This window comes from Teleopsis dalmanni, chromosome 2, assembly GCF_002237135.1.
Source record: "Teleopsis dalmanni isolate 2A chromosome 2, ASM223713v2, whole genome shotgun sequence".
NCBI lineage: Eukaryota > Metazoa > Arthropoda > Insecta > Diptera > Diopsidae > Teleopsis > Teleopsis dalmanni.
The window spans coordinates 159318516-159342203 of record NC_051847.1 but is presented as its reverse complement, the minus strand read 5'-3'; the positions used below and the strand labels follow the sequence as shown (position 1 = coordinate 159342203).

The window sequence follows — 23688 nt, the reverse complement described above, 5'->3', positions numbered from 1 at the left end:
GAAGATATTTTCTCTTTTTTAAAAACAACAATAGAATACCCAAATTACTTCTAAATAGCAGTAGTATGAATACAGAGGAGAATATATCATAAATATATAGTACGCTCTTTCGCAGTAATCAGTGTTAGGTAAATTCTTCACCAGAATATTTTTGAATTTTTTATAATATATTCAGTTATAATCACTTACATTACGTATGTTCTTTGCCCATATAATACATAAATTAATATTAATATAGAGACATCTTTCATTAATTCTACTCCTATCTAAAAAATTACCGAATAGAGAACTACAGAGATTGCATCTGTGTTTTGAGTTTGTAATAAGAATTTTTAACCATATTCAATTTGAGCAAAAAAAATTCATTATAACAAAAATAACAAATATTGTATTATCGTTTGTCGCTTTAAATTTTCTGAGCTTATTTTCAAGTGGACCATCAAGAGGTTTGCAACAACAATTTGTTTTATCAAATTAATACAATCCACACAAATGATATTGTTTGTGTGATATTAACAGAAATTTATACATGTCGCATTAGTAATAAAACACATTACAGTAATTGATCATGTCGTTTATTCAATTGGGTGATGTTAAAGTAGAACGTGGAGGAAAACATATTTATATAATAGCTGAGATAGGACAAAATCATCAAGGAAATATCGAAATAGCTAAGCAACTGATTTTACAAGCTAAGGTATTATGTTTAATAAATCATAAAGAAATAATTTTACACTCTTTTTCAAATAGAAAGCAGGTTGTCATTGTGTAAAATTGCAAAAAAGTTGTCTCCGTGCTAAGTTTACGAAATCAGCTTTAGATCGGTGTTATGATAATCCAAACTCATGGGGGTCCAGCTATGGTGAACATAAGGAATATTTGGAGTTCACTTTACAACAATTTGATGACTTACAAAAATTTTGCTTTGATATTGGAATTGATTTTACATCATCTGCAATGGATGAGGTAGACTTTATTTTTTTCAAATTAGAAAAAATAGAAATTATATTGTTATTTGCTATATGTGCATTAATATATTTTACCTAATATGTATATCAAGGTTTCGCTAAAACAATTAGATGAGCTCGATGTGCCCTTTATAAAAATTGGATCTGGAGACGCTAACAATTTTTTAATGCTTGAAAAAGCAGCTGCATTAAATCGCCCTTTGATTATATCAACTGGAATGCAATCGGTCAAATCAATAGATGCTATCGTTAAAATTATGAGAGACGCTAACAAAACAAACTACGCATTACTACATTGCGTGTCGTCTTATCCTACTGAGCCGAAAGACTGTAACCTCCAAATGATAACAGTTATGAGCAAAAAATATCCCGAAATTGTTATTGGATACTCCGGACATGAAATAGGTATTAATATTAGTAAAGCAGCAGTTGTTTTAGGGGCAAAGATTATTGAACGTCACATAACACTTGATAAAAATCAGAAGGGCTCGGATCATAAATGTTCTTTAGAACCAGACGAATTACAACAAATGATTCAAGACATAAATTCAATATCTTTAATTAAACCAATTCCTTGGACTCAAGATGAAATAATCAATTATTTCAATAATAATATTAACATTACTCAAGCATTGCATGGTTCTGAAAAAAGATGTTTATTAGCATGCGAATGGAATTGTAAAAGTAAATTAGGAAAGTCAATAGTGGCTGCAAGAGATTTAGAACGCGGCCGTATTATAACGAAAGATGACATTTGTATTAAAGTAAGCGAGCCAAATGGTATACCAGCGGAATGCCTACAACAAATTATGGGGCATTCAATTTTAATTGATATCAAAGAAGACAATCCGCTCATGTCACATCTTTTTTCCCATCATATTGAAGAATTCTAAATTGAATTTAATTAAAAAAAGAAATAATATACTATGTAAGGATTTATTAAAGTGGTTTAATACAAATTTATTTAAAGTAAAATCTTATCTAAGTATATCTTCTACCATAAAAGCGGTATCATAAATTTCTACAACTTCATCTATTTGTTTCAAAATGTAATTAAATTTAGAAAAAGTACATAATATTAAGGTGTCATTAGAGCATATCATTAAATAAATTATGTCAAATATAACTTTATTCTACAATATCTTCATCTGCAACACAAGCAGTTTCTACAGCTTCCATGTCTTCATCTATTTCACCATCTTTTTTATCCGTTGGTTTTTCATAAACAGACTCCAAAGTAGATACTACTACTCCATTCCAAACTGACATTTCGCGTACAATACTCGTGTTACCTTCTAATCCAAGAATATGTTTATAACCTCCATGCGCAAGTACACGTAGTAATGTTTGCGCTGTTAAGCAACATATATCTTGTTGTTCGAGTGTCATTGCTGTATGTACTCTTATATGCCCTGGCTCACAAGGATCTGTTATTCCGGCTGATCCTGGTAAAAACAGTCCTGCGGACAGCAATTGAAAAACTCGTCGGAAAGCAAGATTAATCGGCAAAGCTTGTCTAGAGGGATTATTCATGATAGATAAATGTGCAATGAGATCTAGCATCCAAGGTGATAAAGGTGTAAAAGCTTCAAAACGTTTTGTTAGGTCTTTTAAAATACGAATAAGTACTTTAATAGATGAATGATGAGCGTTTTCTTCAAACCAACGCGTGTGCCTTATGGCTGCTAAATGAGCTTGCATTGCTTTTTGATCCAGATGTATATCCATTTCTAGTTTTCGTAAATTTTGTGGAAGAGTTGAGATAAGAATACGGACTTTGGAGTTCAAATTGGATATATCAAATCCTCTATCATGCGTTGTGGTACTAATTTGATCTGCTTTAGTAAGCACTTCAGTTTTCATTGCCGTTTTAAGGTCCGCTTCAACTTTCTTTCCAAGTGCCTCACATGCTTCCTTAGTTGGTAATGTTTTAAGAATAACAACAATATCTGCGACATTGTTACCTGTAATCATTGTACCTTTTTTAAACGATCCAACTTGCCTGACTTCCTCAAGTTGCTAAATAAAAACCATTTAGTTTATGCAATTATTTTAATGATGCTATCTTACGCAAGTATTGAAGTCCCCAGGCGCAACTACGAGATTATCCAGCACTGCTTGAACTTTAGTAACCAAATTTCCAATTGAAGCTTGTTCTGCCGGAGTAGGACTTAAATCTTGATTTCTTTTCAACAAAGCCTAAAGTTATTTATTCTTGTAATCTATTTCAGTTGAATAAAATGCATACTTACCGCTGTCAACGCACAATCATCTTGATCCTGCAAAATCAGAATTTATTTGACATTATTTTTTTTAAGTAGATCCTTCGAAACTTACCTGTGCTGATACCTTTGGAAATATAGGTTCTGCTAAGGTTATATCGAAAGGATGACGAGGTACAAACGTTTTTTTAAATGGTGGCCGCATGCCTCCCCGCATAGGTCTACTCCCACCACCTCGCATTGAACCACGTACCATAATTTTGTTTAGTTTATATAGCTAGTTTATTTACAAAATTATTATTTGAGCAGCGCTATCCGGAAAAAAACTTCGTATACTGAATATTTCACTTAAAAAATGCTAGTGGTATGTTCAGTATAAGCAATTTCTTGGCAAGAGATATTTAAAAAAAGGGGATACAGAGCGAATTCAGTAGTTGGCGAATCTACATATAGTTATAAATTTATTTTACGGAATGCTTATGAATAAAAATATATATCAATACTGTATTAAGAAGTAGAAAGTAATATTTTAAGAAAAAAAATTGGATCATATACATTATTATTTGTTTCTCCAAATGGTTAGATATATATTATATAGCAAAAATATTAGAAGAAAATTTATTATATATATGTATGTAATAATTATTTATTTTTCTTGGCTATTCAGCAACTCTAGCGAACAAAAGTAAAAAACCTGGAATTTCAGAATTATGCCTAGTGCTTCTTCGTATACAATTGTTCATTAGATGCGTGTAAGCGAGTTTTAATGGTATACGATTAACATAAAGTCGCTAATTACTGTAGCTAGAACCAAATTGACGAAGCTAGAGGTTTGGTTCAAAGAATGCATTTCAGAAATACTGATCATGATTGAGAAATATATACATATATATGCACGTATGTGTATAATGTATTAGGAAATGCGGAAAGAAGTACAACTTAATAAAAGTATAGAAGAAGTATAACATATAATTTAATATCTTAAGTTATATTTCTTGAGAAGTATAACTCAATATAGACACCAAGTTATTCAAAGTTTGGCACCATCATTGTAAATTAATATAAAATTTAAATGAAATATATCGTATTTATTAAACTTTACAGCAATAGCATCATTTAGTAAACTTACTTTTATCATTTATACCAAGTACTCTTCTACTAGAACTATCTATTATACTATTCAAGTCTTACACTATGACTTTCGATACTTTCCAACTTTTGCAAAAAAAAAAAAATAGAAAAAAAAAGCTTTGGTATTAATTGTAGCATATTTTCTAATAGTGTTCTAGTAGTATCTCTCTTTGGTGGTGATATTCTTTGTGGATATTATTTAATAAATTAATAAAGTCAAGGCTGGCAACACTTAAGTAGCGTCTCGTTTTATCCGGTGAAGTGCATTTATTAAGAAGATAACTTTTAGCGCCGTCGAACATGGATTCTACAAATAATGATGAACTTACTCATGCAGAAAACGAATTATATGATAGGCAAATACGATTATGGGGCTTGGATTCACAAAAAAGGTTTAAACGCTTTCTGTCTCCCTCTTGGTATATTAAAATATGTATTAAATATTGTGCATTGAAGGTTACGTTCTGCAAAAGTTCTTATATCTGGACTGAATGGATTTGGAGCGGAAGTTACAAAAAATATTATACTATCTGGTGTACATTCTGTTAAATTACATGACGATAAGGTCGTAACTGAAGAAGAAATTTGTGCACAATTCTTGGTGCCAAGATCTGCATTGGGATTAAATCGTGCTGAAGCTTCAATAGAACGGGCAAGAGTATTGAACCCGATGGTAGAAATTTCTTCTGACGTAGAGCCACTTTCTGAAAAAAATGCAGAATTTTTTACACAATTTGATGTAGTTGTTGTAAGTGATGCATTAAATTCCGAATTGCTTAGAATTAATAATATATGTAACGAACATGGTATAAAATTTTTTGTGGGAGAAGTATGGGGAATGTATGGATTTTGTTTTACAGATCTACAACATCATACTTATGTCGAGTAAGTTATATGCCATATTTTATCTTACAACATACAAAACAGATAAATTTTAGGGATGTAATGAAACATAAAGTAGTATCTAAACCAAACGAAAAGGTCAAAACGGAGTTGGTAGCTACAACTGTCCAACGAACCATGGACTTTCCTTCATATTCTGCAGTGCTAGATTTCGATTTAGCTTCTAAATCTTATCAAAAGAAGTTAAAAAGAACTGGACCTGCTTTTCCTTTAGTTCGCGTTTTACAGAAGTTTCGTGAAACGTATGGTCGCGATCCAAGTTATAAAAGTCGTGAAGAGGATATTAAAAAACTTGAGCAAATACGCAACGAAAATATTGGTGAAGAGGTTATTCCTTCAGACTGCTTTGAGGATGTCTTTGGCCAAGTGTCACCAGCTGCTGCAGTAGTTGGAGGTGAGTTAGCGCAAGAAGTCATTAAGGTAATATCTAAAAAGGAAGCTCCGCACTGCAATGTATTTTTATTTGACCCAAATAAATGCTGTGGATTTATTGAAACTATTGGTGTAATATAAATCGCGATATACAGTAAATAAAGAGTCATACATATACAAAAGTGTTTATATTTTTTTTAAACCTCGAGTAATAAGTAATGTATATTTATGGTATGTTAGCTAAATGATCCTTAATTGTGGATGGGTCCAAACGTTTAAATCCGTTAGCATCGCAAACTCCAACTTCAATGTTGTCAGCTGTCATTTTGCCCTCGAAACCTTCTTTAAGAGTTAAAATAGCAGTGTGCACTGCGTCATCTAATTCCAGATCTTCGCTATACCTATAAAAGCAAATATTACTGGTTGTATATTTATTTCGTTTTTTTACAGTACCTTTTCTCTAAAAATGTTTTTCCATTTACGGAATTTTTTCCCAACGCAGTAGCTTTCCAAGCAAAGAATGCTCCCGAGGGATCACATTGAAATAAGTAAGGTCGACCAGCAGTCCAACCACAAATCAGCAAAGACACTCCAAAGGGCCGAACACCCCTATAAAAATATACTTTTGTTAATCATAAATATTTTGTTATAAAATTAACATTACCCTGTTTGAGTGTATTCTTGCATTAGAGTAGCAACTCTTTGAACCAGTTGCGATACCGGTATTAGCTCTCTGTATTGCATATAATAATTTTGTGCAATTTTACGGGATTGTTTAACCAATAAACGATAATCAGGGCCCATACCCGAATACACTACGCCGATATGACTGGTAATCATCTCAACTCGGTTTACACTATGTTCTTCGTGAAGAGTGGAGCTATGCTTGTTTTCAGTAGCAATAACAACTCCATTAGAAGCTAAATTATGAAAATGAAATTAATAATTCTAATAATTTAATTGCAACTTACCCATAATACCAACTGAGGGGGCACCTGCACCTACAGCAGCCAAAGCATATTCTAGTTGAACCAATTTGCCCGACGGACTGCAATATTATTTTGTATTAGGATATGCATTATATTTAAAAATATTCGATAAATTTACCTAAATGTTGTTAAAGAGAAACTATAACGTTCAGATGCCATACTAATGTATATTTATATAGTCCGGACCTGCGAACAACCAACGATTTTATAAAAAAAAACTGCTTACAAATGACACTAAATGAAAATGACACAGCAAATGCTCTGAAATACGGCTTTTGAACTGTCATTCAGTATGATATGGTATGGTGTGTTCAGTCAAAATATGCATTGGTTTATATTCAAGAAAATATTACAATAATTAAAGGTAAATAAATTGCTTACTATATTGTATTGTTTTCATATTAGAAATCTTAATAATAGTTAAAGAAAACTTATTATAATGATTTCTATATAGTGTAATAGATAACAAATTTTATAACTTTATTTGTTAAATGGTTGAAAATCTAAGGAGTTGCTTTTAAAATGATAACTTACTCATTTTACTTACTTGCCTTTATATATTTTGTTACGCTGTTTGTTAATAGATTTTTTTCTTAATTAACATCGTCATGCTAGCTAGTCCATATAATTTCTTTACAGATTATATAGATAACGATTATCAACATGTAAACGCTTCAACATTTTAAAAATTGTATAGTTTTATTTCGAGAATTAAGATTTGAAGTAATTAAATTTGCTATGAAACCGTAATCGTGTCCTAATTATTAATTAATGAAATACTTGTATATAGTTTTGTTAAAATATTCTTAAATATTTTTGAATATATATATACTTATATATCAGTGGCGACGCGTGCTCTATTTGGAAGGGTGTGCGGCCCTTCTACAATGTTGTTTTTATATGTACCACTTAAATTAAAGATGATAAATTGAAATATAGAAGATGTTTTATTAATAATAACTATATTACATTAGGCAACAGTATATTCACAATATAACATTTGACAATTCATTAACAAAATAACATAAAACATAAAACATAATAACATAAAAATTAATAATTTATATATAAGTTTAATATTACATCAATATGGAACACAATTTTTCACATACTTCTTATAACATCAAACCAACTTTTTTCAAACAAAAGAATTTGTACTTAGAAGCATGCATGTTTATGCAGTGATTAAACAAAATCGAACGCACTTGCAGCGTATAAATGTGCGGTCAGCTACTCCGCACACAAAGCGACTATTATTCACTGGAGCAACAGCTAAAAGGGGAGAGATTAAATTTGAAAGAAATGTATGATAATGTGAGCTGCAAACTTTAACCGCACATCTAACCGCTTCGGCAAGTCAACATGTTGGATTCTTATACATGCAGTCGATATTCGAATAGAACAGAAAATTACTCTCATACAATTCCCAATCTCCATTTCTCATATTTTAAGCTAGAGCACACCCACATTATTTTGTTCATTCTACTTATGTGCACACTTATGACAGAAATATATGAATGCAATTGCTCAAAGGGGAAAGACGAAATATGATAGAAATGTTTTGCGATGTGAGCTAGACAATTTTGTTTAATTATTTTTGCTAAGATTTTAATATTTAAAAATATATATATGAAAATGTAATAATATGAATTCTCGATGTAAAGATATTTAATGAATTTATATATATTATTTGACAATTTGCAAATTATATTAGGGTGTGCGCCGCATACCTCCGCACCTTAGAGCAGTCGTCACTGTTATATACTTAGGACGTGTGCGAGTTAGGCTAAGTTGATGCTAAACCAAATGGGAGATTTTTTCGGGTTTTTTACACTGCACACATTTGGCCATTTATCAACACGTATCGACACATCACTACATTATCGGCACAACTTAGAATTTCCCACATTTAGAACGCAACTTAGCCTAACTCGCACACGACCTTAATAGTAACAAACTTACACCTCACTATTTCATCATTTTACAGAAAACACAATTACCGCGTAGCGAGATGTAAAATATGGAGGGCAATATGGATTACATAGATCATTAAACCATAATGATGTTCAAATTTCAACACTTGCAAGCCAAAGGCAAGATTGCCTGACATAACTATGGACATGTGCGAGTTAGGCTAAGTTGTGTTCTAAATGAGGGAAATTCTAAGTTGTGCCGATAGTGTAGTGATGTGTCGATACGTGTTGATAAATGCTTGTTGACTGTGCTTCATAATACAGAAAGTTATGGAACAGCACAATTTTGTTAATAAAGAAATGCTGTATAGAACAAGTTTTAGTGCAAACACATTAATACTATCTTTATTTTTATTAGACAAATCTGTTATTTATTATACATATGTTTTTTAATATTTATTATTTATATTATAGGTTGCAAACATATAATTACATTAGTTTTTGAAAAAAGCCATTAAATTGTCCATATACCTTGCTACCCAATTTTTACAAGGTAATTCAATTTAATTAATATCATTTATTTAAGAAGGTAAAATGCAAATACAAATTTTACCTCCTTATTGTGAAACTTTTTATTAAACATGTGCATATTACGCCAAATGTGCCAGTAAGGTGTTACTTACTTACTTACTTATTTGGCCATAACAACCCGTTACCGAGTTTCGGCCTGACGCAGCATGTCTCCCCAGGCTCCTCTGCTGCTTGCGCGCCTTCTCCAGTCTCGTATATCAAGTCCAGTTAGTGCTCCCTCAACTTGATCACTCCACCGGAGACACGGTTTACTTCTACGTCTTCTTCCGCCAACTACTGCTTCAAACACCTTTTTCGCCGGAGCATGCTCATCCATTCTCACAAAATGACCAAGCCAGCGAAACCGCTGGATGTTAATGCGCTGAACTATATCAATGTCATGATAAAGCTCGTACAGCTGGTGGTTCATTCTAATGCGGTAGTCGTCGCCAACTCGTAGAGGACTAAAGATCTTACAAGAAACTTTTCTCTCGAACACTCCCAGTGCTGCTTCATCATTCTGTGATAACGTCCAGTAAGGTGTTACATTATTTCAATTTAAAAAGACCACCTCAACATTGAATAAGTACGTTCGATATGTGATGAGTGTTTTCGTAATAGAAATTATGCGTAATGTCATATTGCAGCCGTAGGTACATGTCATTAGATCCCGACCTTGCATTCGCGATAAATTCATGTATTAGATTAAATTCATCGGAATAGATCTATTTCATAAGGATTAAGTGCACTTTGTCTGACTTGATATACATATGGAGGCTACATATCTTAAGTCACATATCTACAATATACTAATAGGTATATTCTCACTATTTATAAATAAAACTATAACGTTTATTAATATTTTGTTTTCCTTTAGAAGAAATTAATTAAAATTAATCTCAATAAAAAACACAATTTAGATAAAATAAAATTTTTCTTCTTTATTATGCGGTAACTAAATAATATCAGGAATTAATTGTTTTGTTGTAATCATTGTATATTATATGGAAAGACGAACGAATAAAAGCATCACTTTGTTCAACAAATGAATCCATATTTGACCAGAGATACCAAAAAGATATACCATATATAAAAAATGTTGTGCAACGATCCAAAATATATAACCTTCTTAAGTTCTTCTTTGCATTAGGAATAGTTTCATCGCCCTCTTTGAGAATGAATTTCCGCATTCCCAATATATAAATACGTATGTATTGCTCCCAATTTACTTGACTTGCAGACACATCAAAAATTTTTTGATCAGTAGAGTTTAGTTTTGCATTAAGTTTTTGAAATTTTTCATTTTTAAAGTCCCAATTTTTTGTAGTATAATATTGAAGTAATTTTAGACCTGTTGATATTTTTTTTTGTATTTGGACCAAGCTGAAAGTTAATCATATATATTAATCTAAGAATGCAATTTGATATATTTATTTAATTCATACAATGGCTTCCGTCCCAGCAAAAAAAGACATAAGTCTATAAAGTAAGCTGGAAGATAATGAAAAAGTATTACACATATTAAATGTTGATAATAATTTTTCTTTATAGATCCATCTGGATACCATAGCGCGAAACTTAATGGAGTTTCATAAAAAAAACGTTTTCCCGTTTCTATACTTTCACCCCAAGTTAAAAGTGCTTTGCTTGAAAGACATAAATTACAAAACTCTGCTTTATCTGACTTATGGCTAGCTCGGTCATATCCAGCTACTATCATGCCATTTATAGCCTTATCTACAGGAATCACTGTAGATGCATAGTCAGGATTACAGTGCATTGATCGTATTACACCACGTGCAGCACCTATCATCAAGCCTGTAGGCCCATTAACGCCTTCAATCCAACCAGGAAAAGGCTCTGATATAGCTGCAGTAACTGCAATAATAAGAAATCTATAAGTATGTTTTATTTATAATTTTAATTAAATTTTAAATTAAAGTAAATTCAATTTTTAAATAAATAATTAAAATACGGCGAAAGCTGAAATTAAAATCAAATGAATATAATAAAAGGTAATTAAATTAAAATTACTTTTAATATAAATTGAAACTAAATAAATGATGTAATGCATGTGATTTGTAAGTACGGTACAGTGGATCTGGATTTAAATTCGACTATAGTCTGTCCTAAAACGTACGTTGAACAATCTCTAAAAAATATTTCGTTGCTCTTTCTCAGGAATGGAGTTTTAAAAACTGTTTATTTTCGTAAAAATACGTACTTAAAAACTACATTAAGGTTTAGGTCAAAGTAGTAATGTAGTATAAATTCAGTAATGTACATAAGTAATGTTTTGACACTTTTTAGTCTTAACATATCTACTGAAGAATGTGGATACCATAAAATGGAATAACTATTGTAAATTGAGGCGTATGGGACTGTAAATGTAATATCTGATCAATTACTATTACTATTGCAGTAAGAAGTGTATATGTTTCTTATAGATTGTTTGTTATTTTCATAAAAATTTGGTCTTTATTTAATAAGTCCACATATGTACATACGCGATTGCCACATTACTATTATGTCAATAAGTTCGGACTAAAAAAATGCAATTGTTTTCAATGTTTAAAGTACTGATTTTACCTATTTATATTTGTAATAAAAGTTATACCTAACAAAAATTATAGGTATATACGAGTTCATATTTCATTTTTATAACCGATACTGATTCTAATATAACTTCAGTTAAAAAAATACAATATAATTGCTATAAAAAAACTACTATATTACTACTAAAACTACTACTACTATAGTATAAGTAGTATGAAAAACTTTCCTTAGAGAACTCTCAATAACTTTGTCTGATGTATACATATGGTTCAGCTAATTTAGCGGTCTAATATCTATTAGATTCTAAGCTCTGACTTATCGAGCAAAAAAGTTCAAAAGTTTTGGCTGCAGTATTAGATATTACATTAAATAAAACTATATACATATATTCATATAAAATGTGCATTATTAAATATATTGTGAACACTAAAAGGTTTATATTTGAATACATAATACGATATAGTCTTTTTCTTACTTCTGTTATAAAATATGCTGCTATTATTATTTAAAATGAAAGGAATAAAAAAGGATATTTTAACTTATATTAAGGGAATAATTTATTTAATATATAATATTGTTTCTTACCAATTGATGGTCTAGTTATTACAATAGGCAGTTTGCTACCATATCTATTGATAAGATCTTCTGATAATGCCTTACTATAGGCATAAGTGTTTGGTAATCCATTTAATAAACTGCAAATATTAAACAAAATTAATAAAAAAGATACAATTTAAGAATTTAAGTTGAAAATTACTTTGGAGTAATTTTAGCTAAACTTTGATCATCCATCGTATCTATCATGTTCATTATTTCAAATGGATTTTGTGGTGCTGCATAAGCCCGCTCCTCTAAGACGCTCTCATTACACTGGCAGTACGAAGTTGAAACATGTAACAAAACTTTTAAATTTGGCATTTTTAGTGCTAATTTGAGTAATTTTAATGTGCCAGCCACATTCATTTGAATCATTGGTCGTAAAGGTTGATCAAAACGGACGTTAGCTGCACAATGAAATATTACTTCAACATTCGAGGCTAATTCATTAGCATCATTCACATTTAAACCAAGGTCATTCTCCATTACATCGCCTTTGACAACTTGAATTTTGTTCATGATCTTACTATCTGCTTCTAACAGTTTTTTAAAAACCTAAAATAATCAATTTTTTACAATTAAACTCTGTTTTAGAGTAAAGTATACATTTGCGTTCAAAAATGATTTAAAATTATTAATAATTATGAATGATAATAATTGTGAAATAATAATAAATAAAATAAAATAAATAAATAAAATTGATAAAATCATTAATAGGTTGTTAATAAACTTTCACAGCAAATTAACAAAACTCTAGAAAAAAGTGCAAACATACAAATCAAGTACAGGTTTGGGTCAGTTGACTAATGAACGCTGACTCTGAGCTTCAAATTTGGCAGGGCAGGAGTTCAATCCCAGGTATTTGTAGTCTCAAAAAAAATAATTTACGAATAATTAAATATCAGAAATAGTTCCAAGACCACTGATGATGGGTATTTGGCAATACTCGAAACAGCTATATGGTTAGCCAAAAATTCAATTAATTAAAATAATATAAAAAGAATTGTTGTTGTTGTAGTTCAATTATATTAAAATCACACAAATTAATTTTATATGTGCAATAATACTCTAAAGGTAATATGATTTAGTATAATAACTCTACTTATAAACTAATCTGTTTTTATGAAATACTCCATAAGAACTGTAGTTACACATATTACCTTTAATAAAATTATACACATATATTCGTATAAAATGAATCAGGTACACATGTATCTGATAATAATATTAACTTCCTATTCATAATCAATTTGAAGTTTTCTTAATACCGTTCAACATATTCTGAAATATATTATACATACATATGAACTTGTGGAAATACCTTTATCATTACAAGAAATGTTTGTCATTCAGTCATGCTTATAAACACATAAATTTAAAGATACAGAAATAAATAAAAACATTTAGTTGCATCTCATGGAACAAGGGCCATGACTTATTTACTCATACTGAAAATGATTTCATGTACTTATTTTTATACAGTTTAGCTTAGTTGAAGTTAACTAAATAACAACTGAAGTAACAATAAAACACAAAATTGTATTAGGAAATGAACAATGGTAATTTTTTGTCAGCTCATCAAAAAATCAGTGGCAAAATAATTAAATAATAAATAAAAAATTTAAAATTCATGCTATATTTGTTTCTTTTTGTACTTCATTAGGGAAAAAGTTAAAACACACTAACTTATATTTTGTGTGTTGTTTATGTTATAAGCATACAATCTGCTTAAGAAGTATCGGGAATAAAATTTAAAAGGTTTGAATCATATTAGTCCTATATTTTTATTTTACTCTATGATTAAATAAATGAAAAATTAAAAAATTTTAACTTTCAGGCAAAAATACTTGAAATATGTCTTTAATTAGAAAAAGATACTCTTCTGTTCCTCTACAAATAATTGCGAAATTAAACTTTTAAGATTGGAGTATAACGAAAGACTTAAGCAACAAACCTGACTCAAGCTTTATCATAGGATAATAGACCTGTGTTAGTTATTATTTGCCTGATGAAAGAGCACAGGGTGGAGAGTATTTGTTATTGTTATATGAACAATAAAAATAAATATTTTAAATATAAGGTTTTTCATAATAGAGAATTACAACAAAATTTTATTTTAAATTAATTACATTTTTAATTGACTATACAATTGTTTCGAATATCAAAAAATACTTAATAGACGTGTTTTAGTCTTTGTTGTTAGATTTCTGTACTATTATTTTTGTAGAAACATTATTTATATTTTACTTTGTTCCTTCTGGCGTATTGATCCTTTAATGAGGACCATATTACAAAAAAGTTGTGGATATATAATCCAAATACCACTAATGATGTGCATTTCTCAACACTCAGAACAACCGTCTGGTGAGCTATAAAAGCAATTTATTAACAAAATTTCCGATTACGAATATTACTCTACGAAATTTCCGTTTCATTATTGGTAACGTTATGTAATGCATCATTAAAAGTAAATTAGCAGGGGCTACAGTAAAATAATGAAAGAGCGTAATGGGGAGGCCCGGATTACTATCCCTATACTCACGAGTTCTTACTTATGCATAGTTTAAATATTTATGCTTTCTTATATGTATATATTTTTTATAATATTAGAATAAAGATCACACAGAATATTTTTTAGCTATTTACTTAATTTACTATTTACTCAAAGAGAACGAATTTTTATTGGTAACATGAGACGTATTCTCAAAAACTTTAGTATACCGAAAGCCCTACTATTGTTATTTATGGTTACTCTGACATTGACCGTGGGCGTAGGAATATGAATTGGTAATACCTATGCCAAAAATATTCGAAGATGCGCTTTGAAATTGAGTTCTAACCCAAACATTTTTTTTTTGTCAAAGTAAATAACTCTGAATACTCAATTAAACAAAAATGTAATAATTTTTGTAGCTTATAAATTTAATTAAATTTTGGTATTTCAAGTGCGCTATGTGTAAATTAAAAATTCTTACAATTCGTTTATTATATGGTAATTAACTCGACAAATGTACAACAATAAGTAATATTTTTCATACAAATTTGTAACAAAATGCTTGTAAAACTAGCTTAGGTGGATACAGAATTGTAAATATGGCATTAGACATAATATATACAATTCTATTTTATTGTATTATATTGATCTATAAAACTATAATAATAAACATAGGTAAATAGCTTTTGATGATTTTATAAACAACTGCTTTTTACAGACATACTATGAACATATTAAGAATGATCTCGAAAACGATTAATTGTTTTTGGTTAAGTATATTTACATATCATAAACCTTACCAATAAATTTAGGGTATATCATAACTTTTTATTCACTCTGTAGAATTCCTTCTTTTGCCTAAAATTTTTCTAAACTTTTTTCTAAATCGCTATTATATTCGATTGCAAAGACTATACAATCACTTTTGTTAAGAAGTTAACATATCAAATGTAGATTAAAACAATTGAATTAAGTTCATTTTAGTATTTAATTTAGACTTTAAATTAAAATAGTGATAAATAATTTATAAAAATCTTTTTATTATTATGTAGTTCAATGCTACTAACGGATATTGAATATTGTAGTAAGTTAGCATTATCAAAGCATTTGAGAATATTTTTAAATACAGCCGAACAGTTAGTTACACCATCAGTGTTTATAAATTTAACAAAAATTCGAAATACATACATTCAGATACAGGTTGAAGCTGATAATAAGATAATAAATCTGAATAATGTTAATATTTACTATTATAATATTTACTATTTATGTTATATACACTTCATACTATAAACTATATGGTATACTTACTGTATTATTAGATGTTTAAAGTATCATTCACGATAAAAATATTCTATACTTACTATTGATTTAAAGTATTGCTCCTTTCGTATGAAAGCATCTACTCCCTTCTTGTGTCTTATAAGCAGATATAACTTATTTAATTTTGGACAGCTTCTCAAAAGTTTCTCTACAAGAACTTTTCCCATAAATCCAGTGGCACCAGTAATTAATATATTTTTTCCAGCGTACCATTCTGCTATTTGAGATATATTATTTTCGAACGTATTTTGTGAAAGCTCCATTTTTTGCTAAATAAAATTTAAAAATAATTAAAAGATAATAGAATATAATATCACGTTGAAACATATTTTCTTTTATACCCTTCACACATATACATATAGTCTTTATGTGGTTAAAACAGCAAATTTATTAAATTTAGTTATTTCCAATTCTCAAAAATTAAATTTTAGATACAGAATCTTTGCAATATGAAATGTGGAGCACACCTTATCGGTAATAAACAGTAATAGAAGAGATTTCTCTAAACCAGCGGTGTCGAGTGCGTGCTAATATTAGAAGTTTTTCTTGTTAAACTTTTAGCATGTCTAGTTCTTGGCATCAATAAATTACTTTAAATACAAGTAAGCTATGACAGAGAAAAAGAAAGCTATGTTTCTTTCATTTTTGCTGCAGATGCCTTGCTCTTTGCAGGCAGTTAGCCACCACCATTGGTAAATCGGTTTTTAATAATTTTGGAGAACTAACGATGAAAAAATTATTTATGATTGAACTTATGAAGTTAAGTTATCACTTTATTTTTTAATATATTTCAAAATTTATTATTATTTATTATTATATCTTCATTTCAATATGGAGACCATATAGATATACAGATTAAGTTTGAAAAACTTGAGATATTCCGTAAATATCTCTGTCTAAAGGGTATTTAGGATTCGGTATACTTATAACTTTTTTAATGTTGCACAAATATAAAGTTTTTATTATTTTGGGTTTTAAGCGCTTCTATGAAACTTTAAATAAAAATCTTTTAAGTTGGTATTTTATTTTTTATTTATATTTTATATAGTTATTATCTACATAAATAACACCGACATTTCGAATTCATAACTATTCTAAAATTTTTATTGTTTAATATCAAATTTAATATTTTCAAATTTTCAAATTGTTGTACAATGCATATTACACTCCAATATATCATTTAAATTAATATATTAAAAAACACGGAAGTTATATTTTGGATTGATATCAAAACAGTGTATTTATTTGAAATTATATATCAAATTTAAGTTGAATTTTTGCTAAAACTTTCTTTCAATTTAATTTTATAACATACATTTAAACTTTATAGATTTTAATTTTCGTATTTGTCACACAAAACCATTTTTATTTTTTTCGTTATAATTTTCATTAAATACAATAAGAGCAGAGCAACCACGAGTAATGAGAAAAGAAAGTAAGAAATTATTTTTTAAATTTTATTTTTGCTTTTAATGATTCCATACCAGTGCCTTCACTTATACTTGCATTGTTTCTATTATAATCAGTTTTTCACAGAAATTATTTAAATTTAATTAAATGTGCAATTAAATTGCATGTCAAAGTTGAAAAATATATATCTTTACACTGCAATTATAAAAATATTGTATAGAACAGCGAATTAAAATCCCCAATGCAATTTGCTTAGATTTGAATGAAATTTAAATGGACTTCACAAACATTTCTAAGAATTATTTATTAGACTTTTCAATTTTAGTATTTTGCCGCGACGTATACGGATATGAATATATTAGTTTAAATGGCTAATATCTATTGCAAGTCTATTATCAGTTATTATTTACAGTTTTAAAAAGCGATGTTGTCGATAGAAGTTCAATTGATTAAAGACTATAATTTGTTATTAATTAAATTTTTACTTAATAGAAATTCTAAGTTGATTCTAAGTTAATTTTAACCTATTAAAATTTAAATAACAATATTTGGTAAAACACCGCTAATTATACAGCAAAATTTCCAGAGTAAACATTAGTAATTCAATTCTCTCCAAAATATGTGACTTTCAAAGTCTCATGGGTCAAGAATGCAGAAGTTAAAAAACGTTTTGCATATACAATCAGTTCATATAGCAATAATACAAAAAATCAGAGACAATCGGACAATCAGTTTTTGGAGGTGATATGTAATATTATTTTTGTAAATATGCTAATAAAACTTTCACAGCAAATTAAAAAAACTTCAGAAAAAAGCTCGAACATACAATTCAAGTATGGCTTTGGGTCAGCTGACTAATGAATGCTGACTCTGAGCTTCAAATTTGACAGGAGCTCAATCCCAGGAATTTGTAGACAAAAAAAAAATATTTTACGAATATTTAAATATCAGAAATAATTCCAAGACAACTGATGATGGGTATTTGGCAATACACGAAACAGCTATATGGTTAGCCAAAAATTCAGTTAATTAAAATAATATAAAAATGAATTTTTGTTGTTGTAGTTCACTACTTTTCGAAAAACCTCTTTATTATTTTTGTCCACATAACTTTTGTATCAGCAATCAGTTTATATAAAAGTTCTGTAGCAATAAGAATGAAATATAATACAGATATTAGATACGCTTATAGTCATAAATTTTATTTACCCAATTTAGATCGATTAAATTTATTGCACAAAATTTTTATATGTACATCATTTATCTACAAAGATTATTTAGCGTAAAGGCACTTTTCTTCGTTTATTCGCCAATAAAGGCAAATAATACAAATGCTAGTAAGTGTAATATCATAATATGGTGGACACACTGTCTAAAGATTTATTTCCCAAAAGAGGAATAATATATATCTTTGGATTGGTATTTAATTAATCTTATACGTACCTTCTAATTAAAAAAGAACGAGAGGCCTATTTTTAAATTTCCGCGCTTATCCAATCGGTAAATTTTTTTATTTTCACGTTGGCAACACTATTATACACATTCTGTCAAAGTTTAACGCATATCGTACGATTAGTTTTTGTTTGGCGTCTACACAAAGAAGTCGAAAAATGTTCGTGTGACGATTTTTATAATGGATCAAAAATTAGAACAACGTGCGTGCATCAAATTTTGTGTTGGATTCAAGTGTGCCGAAACTGTTAAAAAATGTTAAAAAAGGCCTTTGATGATTTGTGTGTGTCGCAACCACGAGTATACAAATAGTTTAAAAAATTCAAACACGGTCCTACAAGCTTGGATCATGATGAGATCTCTGGCCGTCCAACAACTTCTGTTACTGAAGAAAACATTGAATCGGCAAAGCAGATCGTGTTGGAAAATCGTTGTGAACCGATTAGAAAATTTGCAGTATTTGAAACGCGTTGCTTCTCGGCTGGTGGCAATAAAGCTGAATTTCATTCAAAAAAAGCCGTATTTTTGGCCAAAAACTCCACCAATATCATCAACCAAGCACCGTACTCTCCAGATATGGCCCCGACTTCTCTTCTCCCGACTTAAATTGCCATTGCGAGGAACGTGTTTTGAGACTATAGAGGCCATAAGGTAAAAATTGCCACACGAACATTTTTCGACTTCTTTGTATAGACGCCAAACAAAAACTAATCGTACGATCTGCGTTAAACTTTGACAGGATGTGTATAATAGCGTGAAAATAAAAAAAATTTACCGATTGGATAAGCGCGGGAATTCAAAAATTAAAAATTAAAGTTATTTTTTGATCACAAGGTATATATGAATATAATCCTGAGGGAATATAGATTATGAATTCATTCCTTTAAAAATCCAATAAGGCAAATTTTAATTATCTAAAACAGCTTAAATTAATTAATTATTAATAAATTTATTAATTATTAATATTGTATTATTAAATAAACAATTTTAATAGAATTAATTATTTAACATTTAATATTTAATGATTTATATAAATATTTGTAACTGGCACAAAAATTTCAAACAATAATGGTGCACGTTCTTTCATATCGACGGATATACGTGTATTACATTTTTAAATATTCGTATGAGTTTCAGCAAAATTGTATATATGTTAGAATAATCATATATAAGTGAGTACAAAATAACAATTTAAACACTGTTTACACAACTTGTCTACAATAATTCAAATCAAACGATGTGTAATTGATGTGTATAAATGCATGCTGAATAATTATCACTTAACACCTTATAATCATAGGAATTTAATATCAGTATTTCACATAACTTGAACTCTTTTGATTAAATTATTTAAATATATGTTACACTATTCCTAATGTTACTGACTTAAGGAGAGAAAAATCGTTAGTAACTGCATTTAATTATTCGTCGATTAAGAATGAGCTGATGAATTTCTTAACCTAATGTAAACCAAAGTAAAGAACTATTAAAAGTGAAAAAAATAAATATATTTTGTTTTTCATAATTTTTTAACATTGAACAATTTTATAAAGTTTATCTACAAAAATGTTTTTATTTTTATTAAGTGTTTTTAGTAAAGTTAGTCAACACTTCTCATTTTTAATCTTTTTCAGCTTTTAATTCTTTTTTATGGGAGAAATCATATTCGTTGTGGTGATTTTAATACATTATTAAATTAATTTTATTAATAATGTGGATATTTGTAAACAAAAGAAGTGTTAATATTACTTCAAATAATAATGAAACTCAAAAGTATCGCAAAGAGATCAAATTTTTTCGAAATTTACAAATAAAAATTAATTTTGATGGAAAAATAGTTAATTTTAAAGAAGAGAACGTGAGAAAACAGGAGCATTGAGTAAGAATATTATTTTAAATTAAGTAAGAATCTTACCTATATTATGTTTATATGAATTCTAAGATTGATTACGTTCACAACTATTAGTGAGTGATGGTAGGTGAATTATGTACACTTTATCTTCTTTCTGTCAAAATTTAAACATCGTTTGACATTATTCCGTGACTTAATATTTTATTGGTCAAAAAACAATATGGAACAAATAGCTAAAATAAAAAAAAATTCTTCAAAGGAATTAAAAAGTACAACCTATCGATTTTTGACCGAAGATTTGGGAAAATGGAAGAATTTTAGAAGAGGGTGCTTTTCAAATAATTACAAATTTGAGGTTGTTAAGTAATGTTATTATTTACGGATCTATTTTTTTGCGATCTTTTAGAGTAGCAAAGGTTTTTGAAAGAAGAAAATATTAATAGACCTTTCTTTAAAAATATTAAGTTTTTTAAGTACAAAAGAAATTGTTATGCTATGTGTTAGATAGGATAATAGTAAATGAGTAACTGGGTGCTAACGTATGCTATAATTAAAGGATATATATATTTTTGTCATTGGATTAATGTGTTATTTTAAAAGTTAATCTACTTCTGTATTACGAAAAATTTAAGGTTGGCAAAATATATTTGATAATTTTGCTTCTGAAAAAAAAAGAAAAAACAGTGAATCTATTTAATAAATAGTTTTTTCAAAGTCTTTTTCACAAAAACGATCTCTAGTGATAAAATCTTGGGTTTGATTTTAAATTATTTATTTTACCAGAAATTCTTCAAAACATTGCCTCTCTGTTGAAGAAATCTTGTTTGGAATTTCAACTTATTTGTCTTTCTAAAAGTTTTTCAGAACATCACTATCTCTTTTACGAAATTTCAGTCTCCATTTCAGTTTATTTATCTTTATAAAATTTTTTCGTATTACTTTCCCTTTCAAAATTTCAGGTTTCTTGCAGTTTTCTTATATTTTCTGAGATTTTTCACAACATTATCTCCTTGCGGTGAAATTCTGGTTACGTCACTGTTGCTTATGTAAAAATTATTAAAAATTTTTTTAATGACTTCTTGTTTAAAATTGAAATTTAAATTTATTAAATCATATAAGTTTCTGAGCTCTAAATAAAATATTTATTTTTTTTTTCTAATTATACCAATTAATTAAAATTTTATTTTAATTAGCAACTTTTTGTTACCATTTTAAAAGGACAATTAATAATAATATTTTAATTTAATTAGAACTATTTAAATCATAAATTTCTGATTGAAATAAAATAATTTATTTATTTTTATTTTTTACTTATACAATTTAATTATATTGTACTATGTGGAATATTACAAAAAAGTTGACAGCGTGTAACATTTTAGAATGCTATCGAAATTTTCACTTACTATATAATGTCATACTATTTTAGCAGAAATAAATAATCATTAATATAATTAAGTAATGCTAAGACATTATTAGGAAATGATATTTTACTCTAACTTATCTTTCACTTCAATAGCAAATTTAAGTTTTTTTTAGTTAGAATAAGCATCAGTTGTTTATGTTGAAGAGGTCATAGTGTTGTGATTGTTTGGCCTTTTACTACTAATGATAGAGTTTTTTAAGAAAATAAGAGAATATTAATAATGATAGATTTTTTGAATTATATGGATAATATAGCATATGCAACACACATAATCAATAAAAACTAATATTAGTGTAGCTTATTTAAGACAAAATATTTAAGTTGATATTGTTAGTATTTTTTTAAACATTTTTAATAGATGCAGTTGAAGTTATAATTTGTTTTTAATATTAAAATGCAATTTTTATAAAATGAGCACTTTTAGCACATATTATGTTCAGTGAATAAAATAAGTAAATTAATTATTGGTATGCACATCGTTTCAGAAAAATATGTTTCCGTTTAGCCAAGAAGGTTGTCAAAAACTTTTTGTGTTTTAAAATGCACACATAATTAATTGTGTAAAATCATTTACACAAATATTGATAATAATTATTTGAATTTCTTATTATTGAATTATTTTCAAAGTCATCACTTCAAATGAATTTGTTACTTTTCCATTAACACTTTTATGTTAAACATTTACTTTATAACAAACCGAACTCACTTCCTATAAATTACTTATATTAAATAATTCCTTTTATGAAATAATATTATGGGAAAATAATATCGAATTTTACAATAAATTTTTTGAGTTGAACACCAGTGATTTGACGTGATTTGCTTCTGCTGAAGTCAAAATCTTGACTAAACCAAAATGCACGAATGCCTCAAAATTATACAAACTCTTCGAGGTAAAGGAAATAGTTAAGCGTACGAATTGCAAATATGAACACGGCTGTGGCTTCAATTTACGTTTGTGTGATGATTCAAGCTCAGCGATACAGTGATTAAACAGTAGATTGTATATTGTACAATAATATTTAAACGTATTCGAAATCATAATGTACACACTCTAATTGAGGCTTTTATTTCAAAGAAAGAATGGCAGTAAATTTTTCAATACACTGCCTTCTACATAGTCACAGACGAATAAACTAATATTTTTGTTTAAACAATTCAAGTCCACAATTATTATTAGGTAACGTTTCTAAATTACCGATGTAATATACTTTGCAAGTGTAAATGTACCTATACTATAAGCATACTATACACGTATAAGAACGAATGTGAAAACAATTACATTCGTTCTATAATTATATTTTTAGCTTAAATCAGGAAAAAATAATTTTTAGCTTTAATAATTTTAATAATAGCTGAATAAAATATATTAAAAAATGGGAGTTAGTAATATGATAATTGCCAATCCCTCATTTGGCAACTCTGAAACAGTTTATTTGACCTAAAAACCATCAACGACAGACACACTTTGAAGGAGTTTAACTTCAATTGCAAGGCCACATAAACTGCAGCA

The 23688-nt window shown here is 28.4% G+C and overlaps 5 protein-coding genes across 6 annotated transcripts; 2 read left to right on the top strand and 3 right to left on the bottom strand.

Moving 5' to 3' along the window:
* Nucleotides 1–380: 380 nt before the first annotated feature.
* Nucleotides 381–1880, top strand: LOC119676011 (sialic acid synthase). Of its 2 annotated transcripts, XM_038087234.1 has the most exons (4): nt 381–446; nt 560–697; nt 751–966; nt 1061–1880. In XM_038087234.1, the coding sequence occupies exons 2-4, from the start codon at nt 569–571 to the stop codon at nt 1859–1861; spliced, it is 1146 nt and encodes a 381-aa protein (XP_037943162.1). In that variant the 5' UTR covers nt 381–446; nt 560–568; the 3' UTR covers nt 1862–1880. The 2 variants fall into 2 exon arrangements, with proteins under 2 accessions (XP_037943162.1, XP_037943161.1); XM_038087233.1 differs by lacking the exon at nt 381–446 and having other exon boundaries at nt 499–697.
* A 192-nt stretch (nt 1881–2072) lies between these two features.
* On the bottom strand, nt 2073–3527 carry LOC119676010 (interleukin enhancer-binding factor 2 homolog). Its single transcript, XM_038087232.1, has 4 exons — nt 3306–3527; nt 3221–3247; nt 3039–3167; nt 2073–2987 (listed from the first exon to the last, which is right to left on the bottom strand). The coding sequence occupies exons 1-4, from the start codon at nt 3444–3446 to the stop codon at nt 2097–2099; spliced, it is 1188 nt and encodes a 395-aa protein (XP_037943160.1). The 5' UTR covers nt 3447–3527; the 3' UTR covers nt 2073–2096.
* A 1029-nt stretch (nt 3528–4556) lies between these two features.
* Nucleotides 4557–5768, top strand: LOC119680359 (SUMO-activating enzyme subunit 1). Its single transcript, XM_038093137.1, has 3 exons — nt 4557–4713; nt 4778–5206; nt 5260–5768. Exons 1-3 carry the CDS (start codon nt 4622–4624, stop codon nt 5735–5737), a joined length of 999 nt encoding a protein of 332 aa, XP_037949065.1. The 5' UTR covers nt 4557–4621; the 3' UTR covers nt 5738–5768.
* LOC119680361 (proteasome subunit alpha type-2) lies at nt 5756–6872 on the bottom strand. Its single transcript, XM_038093138.1, has 5 exons — nt 6704–6872; nt 6568–6644; nt 6261–6516; nt 6050–6205; nt 5756–5997 (listed from the first exon to the last, which is right to left on the bottom strand). Exons 1-5 carry the CDS (start codon nt 6742–6744, stop codon nt 5823–5825), a joined length of 705 nt encoding a protein of 234 aa, XP_037949066.1. The 5' UTR covers nt 6745–6872; the 3' UTR covers nt 5756–5822.
* Nucleotides 6873–9986: 3114 nt separating this feature from the next.
* LOC119684991 (putative fatty acyl-CoA reductase CG5065) lies at nt 9987–22988 on the bottom strand. The gene is made up of 6 exons (XM_038099157.1): nt 22882–22988; nt 16080–16307; nt 12382–12776; nt 12210–12319; nt 10514–10946; nt 9987–10451 (listed from the first exon to the last, which is right to left on the bottom strand). The coding sequence occupies exons 2-6, from the start codon at nt 16299–16301 to the stop codon at nt 10034–10036; spliced, it is 1578 nt and encodes a 525-aa protein (XP_037955085.1). The 5' UTR covers nt 16302–16307; nt 22882–22988; the 3' UTR covers nt 9987–10033.
* Between the last annotated feature and the right edge of the window lie 700 nt (nt 22989–23688).